At 40.0% G+C, this 10,263-nt stretch overlaps 1 protein-coding gene across 2 annotated transcripts in view; it reads right to left on the reverse strand.

Annotated features, from left to right (window-relative positions):
• Nucleotides 1-523: 523 nt before the first annotated feature.
• Nucleotides 524-10,263, reverse strand: part of LOC114049498 — a 24,959-nt gene continuing 15,219 nt past the window's right edge. For both annotated transcript variants that reach the window (XM_027870739.1, XM_027870740.1), the window contains exons 3-6: nt 6,652-6,694; nt 6,314-6,420; nt 2,327-2,376; nt 524-1,326 (exon numbers count right to left, since the gene is read on the reverse strand). In XM_027870739.1, the coding sequence (XP_027726540.1) occupies nt 1,150-1,326; nt 2,327-2,376; nt 6,314-6,420; nt 6,652-6,694 (377 nt within the window). In that variant the 3' untranslated portion in view covers nt 524-1,149. The remainder of the gene's footprint in view (nt 1,327-2,326; nt 2,377-6,313; nt 6,421-6,651; nt 6,695-10,263) is intronic.

The raw sequence follows: 10,263 nt of genomic DNA on the forward strand, positions 1-10,263 counted from the left end.
TGTTAGGCAATAGCAAAAAAATAGTTATAGAGTAAGGAGGGAGAAGTGGGGGTGTGGGGAACATAGACTCTCTATTCTACAGCTAGAGGGGCCCTTGGAAGTCATCTGCTCCAGTGGCATCAACCTTAGATAGAAATGGGAACCACTATTCAATCAATCAGTAAACATATATTAAGTGTCTGCCATTTGCCAGACACTGTACATAAGGATCCCAGCAGGCAGCATGTTGACTTAGATTTAAAATGTAATGTTAGCTACATTTTATTTTATTTTCATTTATTTTGTTAAATATTTCCCAGTGACATTTTAATCTGGTTCAGGATACCTCTGACCTAGTCTAAGGATTTTTAACCTGACGTCTGAAGATAGATTTCAGGGGATCTGAGAATTTGGATGGCATTAAAACAAACAAACAAACAAATCTTTATTTTGATATCATTAGTTTCCTTTGTAATCCCAAGTATTTTATTTTATATATCTAAAATATTTTACATATTTAAAACCATTATTCTGAGATGGGGTCCATTGGCTTTACCAGACTAACCAAAGTGATCCGTGACATACACACAAAGGTTAAGAACCCCAGATCTAGTCCAATGCCTTCATTTTACAGATGAGGAAACTGAGACCCAGAGAGGTGAAGTGACTGAAGTCAGAGGAGTGCCTGAGGATTTGAAGACTGATTCTAAATCTAGCATTCTTCCCACTACACTCTGCTGATTCCAAAGGTCCCAGCTCCTCACCCCTTGCCGTGGGATGGCAATCACATCAGCTGTCTGGTCTCTGATTTTTTACTTCCAACTTGATACAAAATGATGTTTTGCTTGGACATTTTGGGGCTGCATGAGTGGCGGTGTGCCCATCTCCCCAGTCCTGTCATATACTACTGATAACTCTGTTAGACTTGAGCTGTCTGTCCTATTTAAAGGACATTTAAATATTTAAATATTTCCTGTATTTCCAAGACACTTTTAAAAAAATTCATGCTCTCATCTCTGTCCCTATAAACATGAGGGCTGGTGGTCAGTTTAAAAAAATACATAAATCTCATCATGCTAAGCTTGGCAACTCTCTTCCACCACCTTCTTTGCAGTCCGCCACCTCTCATCTCTGCATCCTCTCATTCCAGAATAGTCTTCTGGTCCTCCATCAGAGGAATACACCGGAAGGATGTTCCATTTGGTCAGGAGCATAAGTGACAACAGGTGAGGTTTTCCTGGGGCACTGGAAACGTGGTATGTTGGCATAAATGGCAAAATCATCTTCCTTCTGGGCAACCAGGTTGATCACATTGGAATATATTGCATCGGGTTGGTAATCTACAGCCTTCCAAGACAGAACATCTGGTTAGATAGACCATTGGAAACTTCTGGTCTCCCAAAGACACATTGATTTATCTGTTTGATAAATGAAATGCTGAGTTCTCATTGTGAGATCATGAGGGATGAGGCTAACTTTGGGGGTGAGGGCTAAGAGCAAGGGAAAGGCAGGCAAATTTGATTAGTCAGAGGGAATTAATCGCTTTCCTGTTGTTTACAGGATGCTCAGTTGTACTTAATGATATTCAGGTAGCTCCTGGATGAATATCATCAAATTTATACATGTCACTTCAGGATCAAATCATTAATACATCATAATCAAACCCTGGCATACTGAATGAAGGACCAGCCTTGGAGTCAAAAGACCTGGGTTCAAGTTCTGACTCTGATACACAGGATGAAAGGTTTAGAGCTAGAAATCACTCCCAGAGGCCATATAATCCACACACCCACCTCATTTTATCAAGAAAGTGAGGCCCAAGGAGGTTAAATTAAGTGATTCACCCAAGGTCACAATATAGTAAGTAATAAAGGTGGGATCTGAACCCAAGTTCTCTGACTCCAAATCCGTTGCTCTTTCCATTATATCACTGTGCTTCTGTACTATCTGTGTGACCATTGACAAGTCACCCAGCTTCTCATTGTCCTAATCAAATAAAACCATAAATTACAGATGAGTGGCCAACTTGCTCAGTAGAGGAAGTTTCCATACCAAGAGTTGCCTACACTGACAGCTCTAGACCAAAAATAACAATAATGACCACTCTACTATAACATCCCCAAACCTTGAGGTACCATTGTTCGTCACTAGTATGTTTTTTGTAAAAATAGTTCCTATAGAATTACTTGCCAGTGTAACATCATTTCTAAAGAATGAAGTAAGGTCTTGGGTGAGATTAGCCAGTATTTGTCCACTGTCTATGTCGGAGTCCATCTAAGAAATGGCAGCATTGCTTGACTTGGATATTCAGGGAGTACTTTCTGGTTTTACTCTTTGGATCTCTTACCTTGGACTTCAAGAGAAAATTGTTCCATCTCTTCTGTTTCTTGAGAAGCCCTAAAAAAAAATAAAACCCACAATCAGACAAAAAAGGGCAAACTCATCCCTTAAATATGTTGGTCCACTCCATTGGTGTGACCAGGTTGAAACTCCCATCTTAATTCCCAGTTCTCGGAAGGAAAGGTAGCTCTTTGGCCAGAATTGACTGCATTTGGGGTTGGATTCTAATGTGACTCGTGGCATCATAGATTGAGAGCCTTGGAGGCCATTGAATTCAATCCCTTCCTTATTAAAAAATTATTATTATGAAAACAAAAGGGTTTGATACATTATTATTAGTAGTAGTAGTATTACTGGTATTTAGGTAGTACTTGCTCTGTGTCAGGTATTGTGCTGAGTGCTTTACAAATCTTATCTCATTTGATCCTCACAATAACCCTAGGAAATATCCTTATCTTACAATTGAGGCAACTGAGGCAAAAAGAGTTTAAAGGTCCAAAGTGTCTGAGGTTGGATTTGAACTCAGCTCTTTTTGAGTTCCTAGGTGGTACAGTGGATAGAGTACTGGGCCTCAAATCAAAACCTAAGCTCACATCTGGCCTCAGATACTTATGAGCTGTGTAACCCTAGGCAAGTCACATAATCCTGTTTGTCTCACTTTCCTCATCTGTAGAATGAGCTGGAGTGGCAAACCACTCCAGTGTTTCTGCATGAAAACCCTGAATGGGGTCACAAAGAGTTGGACGTGACTGAAAAATGACTAAACAAGAATTTCCTAATTCCAGTTCCAGTGTTCTATCCATGGCACCACTTTACAGATGAGGAAACTGAGGCAAAGAGGTTAAGTGATTTGCCTAGTGTCACTCCACTAGTAAGTTTCCAAGGACCTTGTGACTCCAAATCAAGCATTGTGCCATCTCTCTGTCTTCCTCTTTGACACACAGACATTCTAACTGTTGCACTAGCTCCTTCGGCATCCATGTATGTATCTAGCTCAGCTCCCAAGGTGTCATGGGGAGACTAAGCAGGACAGAGCCTATTGGCATAAGTACTTAATAAGTTGGCTTTTCATTTTGTGTTATATTTAAAGTGCTCAGGATAGACTGGATCCTGCACTATCATTTGTGAAACACTGGGGAAAAACCAACCAACCAGCCAAGGAAAGCATCTGAGCAACCTTAGAGATTTTCTAGAAAGACGTGAGAAATAATTATACGAGATCACATGGGATGGGATGGTTCCCATCTGTATGGTGTATGCATGGGTGTAATAATAATAAATAATAATAATGTTATAATATAATTTTTATAATAATGTAACAATAATGTAATCGTGGATCCATTGATTTAGCAAAATATTTAAAGTAAGTTACTAAGAGTTGGTTTCAATATTACCATTGTCATTGATGTGTTCTGCATATATCCTCCACCAAAGTCCTTTTCTAATGGCTCATCATGTCTGGATGTCTGGCTACCACATTTTAGGAAGAATATTGATAAGGAAGACAGTAACCAGGAAAGGATAGCCAGGATAGGGAAGGTTCTCAAGACCATGACATCCATTTGGTTGAGGGAACTTGGGATGTTTAACCTGGACAAGAGAAGACTTAGGAGAGACATGACAGTTGTCTTCAGGCATTTGAAAGGCTTTTATAAGGATGAGAAGATGCGTGTTCTGGGGCCAAAACTAGGAGCAATGGGTGGAAATTGTAAATCAGTTCAATCCAATAAGCATTTATTAAATGTCTGTTATATAAAGCGAGGAAGCATGTAGTAGTGTTTAGAGAGCCAGCTTTGGAACTGGAAAGACCTGTTCAAATGTGGTCTCTGACAGACACTGTCCATGCAACCCTAGACAAGTCACTGAGATGTTAAGCTAAGAAGATTCATCCCCAGAGATGGTTAGCCACCAGGCAACAACATTTTTGATTGTAGAATCTCATTGAACTGTCTGAACTGATTACTTCCAATTTAGCCTCCAACATAGCTAGGTGGCACAGTAGATAAAGTGCTGGGCTTGGAGTCAGGCTGACTAACCTTCCTGAGTTCAAATATGGCCTCAGACACTTATTAACTGTGTGACCCTGGACAAGTCACTTTACCCTGTTTGCCTCAGTTTCCTCACCTGTAAAAATGAGCTAGAGAAGGAAATGGCAAACCATCCCAATATCTTTGCCAAGAAAACCTCAGATGGGGTCACAGAGAGTTGGTCACAACTGAAACAACTCAACAACAACAAAAGCTTGTTTGTACACAGTTGGCATGTTGTCTCCCCATTATGAGTTCCTTGAGAGTTAGAATTGATTTTTGCCTTTCTTTGTTTCCCCAGCTCTTATCACAGTGCCTGATTCATTGTTGCTGTTGTTCAGTTGTTTAGTCATGCTTGATTCTTCGTGACCCCATGAATCATATTGTCCTTGGGGTTTTCTTGGCAAAGATACTGGAGTGGTTTGCCATTTTCTTTCTCCAGTGCATTAAGGTAAACAGAGGTTAAGTAGTGTGTTAAGTTATGTGCCTTGTTCAGGGTCACATAGCTAGTAAGTGTTTGAAGCTGCATTTGAATTCATGTCTTCCTGACTCCAGGCCCAGCTCTCTATCCACTAAGCCATCTAACTGCCCCAAACTCTACTCATAGTGGGTGCTTAATAAATATTTACTGGCTGACTACTTGTGGCCTTAATGGTTACAAAGCCTTCATAAAATCAAAAGGCCTCAATGTATTCAGGAAAATAGTTATACATATATGTGGTTTTCAACACAAATAAATGGTACTGATAATATGGAAATATGTTTTGTATGACTTCACATGTGTAATGGACACCATATTGCTTAGCTTCTCAAGAGGTGGGGGAGAGTTGGGAGGAAGAGGGAGAGTTCAGAACTCAAAATTTTAAATAAAGAATGTCTTTCAAAAATTTACATGTAATTGGGAAATTTTTAAAAAAGAAATAAAAATTATTTTTTAAAAAGAAAAAAACTCATCAAAGAATTGAAAATTGAGGGGATGCCCATCAATTGGGGAATGACTGAGCAAGTTGTAGTATATGAATGTAATTAAATACTATTGTACTATATGAAATGATGAGCAGGCAGACTTCAGAAAAACCTGGAAAGACTTATATGAACTGATGCTGAGTGAAATGAGCAAAACTAGGATAACATTGTACACAGTAAAAGCCACATTGTGTGATGACTGACTTTGATAGACTTAGCTCTTCTCAGCAATGCAAGTATCTAAGACAACTCCAAAAGACTCATGATGGAAAATGCTGTCCACATCCAGAGAAAGAACTTTGGAGTCTGAATGCAGATGGAAGCATACTATATGCTCTCCTTTTCTTTGTTGTTTTGTTTTGTTTCTTCTTTCTCATGGTTCCTACCACTAGTTCTAATTCTTCTTTATATCATGACTAATGTGAAAATATGCTTAATATGAATGTATAAGTAGAACCTACAACAGACTGCATGCTGTCTTGGGGAGGGTCGAGGAGGAGAGGGAGAAAATTTAAAACTCAAAATCTTATGGAAATGAATGTTGAAAAATAAAAATCAATCAATTAATTAATTATATATATTTTTAAAAGACAGAAAAAAAAGGAAGAAATAACTATGTGGTCCAACCAGGAGTGTATTGCTAAATTTTTAATAACCAGGTCTCTGAAAAACAAAACACATTTCTAAATTTAATCTGTATTATTAATATTTTTCCATCATTTTCTTAAGTCTAGACAATCAATAAAATAATAATTCAAGCCCTAAAAAAATTGACTCTGTACTGTAAATCTGTTTAGTGTTTGCACTGAACCAATTTGCACAACCAGTTTGCACTGTGCCCAAGAACCCTGAAGAATAGGGTGTAAGGTATTCATGTCTAGGAGTCAGCCCATGTGTCTATTATCCCCTACAGAAGCGCACCATGCTAGGCTGATGCAATTTACCACCCCTCGCCCAGAGTGGGCATGTAGTAAATAGCTGAAGAATACAAAAAAACTCACTCTTATTTCTCCACTTCTTCAGCATCATAGACATGATACCAACACAGAGCAGGATAAGAAGGAGCACACTGACAGAAGAGATCAGGATGGTGATAACTATGATAAAGCTGGAGAAAGACAAAGTGGAAAATGAGCAAAGCCTCCCCATATAGACCCAGTTTAACCATGCCATGCAGTGACTGCCAAGCCTCTATACCCTCCCTATTTCAACTTCTTCAGGCTCCCTCTGCTGCAATCCTCTAAGTCCATCTGCCTTCAGTTTATGGACGCCAGATGGACCCCTCTTCCATGGCTACTCCCATACGATCCTGAATCTTACATGCTGGTATCTTACCTACCTGATCCTTCCACTAACCATTGGACTCATGGTGGTATTGTCTCCTAGAAAGAAAAAACAAATAATGACTTGCCCAGTTGTCTCCCAAATAAGCACAGGCAATCTCTAGATCTTTCTCCAGGTCTAAAATCCTGGCATTCTTCTAATCATATTAAGGGAAATATACATTTAAAATAATTAATGCTTCATTGCTGGCCACTTAGGAAGCACTTTACCTGGACTGGCCGCTAAAGTTTCCAGTATAAGTATCATTACCCGCATTTTCAGATGTGAAAACTGAGACTCAGAGATATAAAGTAACTTGCCTAAGTTCCTCTAATTAGTAAGAGAAGAGTCAGAATCAAATGCCAAGATTTCTGGCTCTAAATTGAGTGCCCTTTTCACTAGGGACTGAGGTACTGAGAGAGGGTTAGTGTCAACAATGACAAGGAGGCTTTAAGATGGAACAATTAGAAAGATAGAAGGTACAATTAGAAAGATGGATACAATTAAATAGATGGTGCAATTAGAAGGTGTAGAAGGATGACTATGAATTAGGTAGGGTGTGGAAGGTACTTTCACAGAGCAATGGGAAAAGGTTAGCACCGTGCTTTGCATAAAGTAAGTACATAAAAAATGACTTTTAATTTAATTGAAATAAATTCGTGCATGCCATCTGCCCTCCTACCAGATCATAGGTCACAAACTCTATGAGAGGAAGCGCCATAGTTTAGCTAATTTTTAAATTACTCTCAGCACTCAGCATGGTGCACTACACATAGTAGTTGTTTACTAAATGCTTGTTGCATTGATTGGAAGGTTTGGAAGCATATAAAAGTTTGGAGTTGGCAAGAGTAGGAAGGAAGGTATGTGGGAGGCTGAGGTATAACTAGCAATTTTGGTGCCAGGTGAAGTAGAAAGAGATATCTCTGGGGCAAGACACCTAGAGAGGTACCTTCAGATCAGCTTTGTAATGCAAGATATCAAAATAATCCAGGATGCAATTATAATAAATTTAACTGTGCAGGAGGGAGACTTAGTTACTATAGGGATTTCTTCACTGCTCAATGAATGCGTATGTTAAATTTTTTTGCCCTCTAAATTTTGATGTCCTGAGGAAAAGCTCTGATTACTCCACCCTAGTTACAACTCTGGTAGGAGAGAGATGATGCCTGCCCTTGGTCATTATTGTATAGGGAGGTCAGAGGATGGACAGTCAGAGGTGCGAGTCTGATGTCCCTCCAGTTCAGTACCAAGGCCATAACTCACTGTGACAGGCTGTTAACATTGCAATAGAATTTACCCTAAGACCTCTGGGCATGGATGCAACCAAAAAGCTTCCCCTAACAGCAATCTAATTTCCGTTTCTCCCCCTTTATAAAGTAGAGGTGAATGATGTAGCCGTTACAGCTAGGAGCTCCTTTCCAGTAAGGTGGAAAGGCAAGATTTCTGGTCCTTGGAACTGACTCCTCAGAGACACGAGTTAGCTCAGAGGCCATTGCCATTGTGGGGTGGAATGGAGAAGTTGTCGGAAGGGAGGAAGCCATCTAAGATCAATCAGGAAATAATGACATCAGGAGATAAACACCAACTGTCTCAGGCCTCCAGTGGGCCTGGGCCTTTTGTTTCCTTGACAACTTTGAAACTGCTGTCACTCACACTTCCTCCTGGCCCTTTTCCTGCCTCCCTGCTGAGATAACTGGCCCAGTTACTCTTACATTTCTGTGAAGAGAGAGTAGAGGGGAAGCCAGGCCAATATAGTAAAAATGATAATCCTACCTAAACTAATTTACTGAATCAGTGGCATACCAGTCAAATTACCAAAGGAATACTTTACAGAGCTACCAAGAAGGATCCCAGTGGCCTTTTCTCAGCCTGAATTCTGCTCGCCTCCCCTCCCACCAGAGAGTCACCCCTTATAATAAAGATTTCTTTTTGATAAAAAGAGAAAAAAAATCAGCAAAACCGATTAATAATTTTTTTAAAATGATGTAATATGTAAAATGATGCAATAGCCTTTGCGTTGGTCTCCCTGCTTTCAACCTCTTTCCTTTTCTGATCCATTTTCCCTATAGCAGCCAAAGTGATATTCCTAAGGCCATGCTGAAGTGATAAAAATATGTCACTGCCCTGGTCAAGAAGTTTCAGCCACTCCCTATTGCCTCCAGAGTCAAATATAAACTCCTATGATTGGCATTCACAGCCCTTCTTGCTCTGGCTCAAGCCCATCTTTTCAGACTTTTTTTTTTCGAATTACTTCCTTAAATCAGTGTTTTTGTCTTTGTATTTTCAGTGGCTTGCACAGTGGCTGTTTTCAGTTATTTTTCCAACTCTTCATCATCCTATTTGGGGTTTTCTTGGTGAAAATACTGGAGTGGTCTGTCATTTCCTTCTCCAGCTCATTTTATAGATGAGGAAACTGAGGCAAACAGGGTTAAGGGACTTGCCCGGGGTCACATAGCTAGTAAGTCTGATTCCAAGCCTTGTCCTCTGTCCACTGCATCACCTAGCTGCCATGCCTTGCACTGAGTAGGAGCTTAATCAATGCTTGTTTAACTGAATTGAATGGCTGGGTAGGAGGGGAGCACCCCAGCATGAAGCTAGCAGGGCAGCATCTGTGATTGTCAGCTCTTTAAAAGCAAGGACTGTGTTTTGAACCTAGTTTTGTGCTTAGCAAATGTTTGCTAGATTCAATTCAATTTAACAAGTATCTCCAACGTGCAGAGTCAAGAAAAACAGCCCCTGTGCTTAAGGGGCTTACATTCTTTTGGAGGGATGGAGCATTTATGCAGATGAATGTAAGATAATTCTAAAAGGCAAAGCTTACTGACAACGGGGGGGGGGGTGATACCTTTAAGGCCAATGCAAGTGGCACCCAAGTCAGGAGAGAGGCTGAGGGATTCTTGGAGGCAGAGGTGAGAAGGAGATGCCTTCCAAGCATTGGGCTCAGCCTAGGCAAAAGCACAGAGGTGGGAACTAGAAAGCCAAATTTAGAGAATAGCTCTTAGACTACTTTCATCTATAATACGTGAAGGCAATAAGTCAAAGATGATTATGTAGTATGAGTCTGGGTGACTGAAAGGATGGTGGCTGCTTCAACAGAAAGAGCAAGGTTTAGAGGGGGGAAAATAACGAGTCCTGTTTTGGACACGCTAAGTTTGTGATGCATGTGGGACATCCAATATCTAGCAAGCAGACCAAAGATAAAGAACAAGATTAAGATGGTAGAAATAGGTTTAGGAGTCATCTGCACAGACAGGATAAGTGTTATCATGGGATCTCAAAGGCCATTGAATTCAACCTCTCATTGTACACAAGAGGAAATTATGAACGTCACTTGGGTAATAACCATCAGAGGTTCCTGACTCCATAGTGTGCTTTCTATTATATTATATCACCATTAGAAGTTTATAAGATGGGGCAGTGAGGTGGTACAGTAGATAAACCAGTAAGGCCTGGAGTCAAGAGGACCTGAATTCAAATCCAGTCTCAGACTTACTAGTTGTGTGATCCTGGGCAAGTCACGAAGAAGAAGAAGAAGAAGAAGAAGAAGAAGAAGAAGAAGAAGAAAGAAGAAGAAGAAGAAGAAGAAGAAGAAGAAGAAGAAGAAGAAGAAGAAGAAGAAGAAGAAGAA

This window comes from Vombatus ursinus, unplaced genomic scaffold (genome assembly GCF_900497805.2).
Source record: "Vombatus ursinus unplaced genomic scaffold, bare-nosed wombat genome assembly UNPS02014798.1, whole genome shotgun sequence".
NCBI lineage: Eukaryota > Metazoa > Chordata > Mammalia > Diprotodontia > Vombatidae > Vombatus > Vombatus ursinus.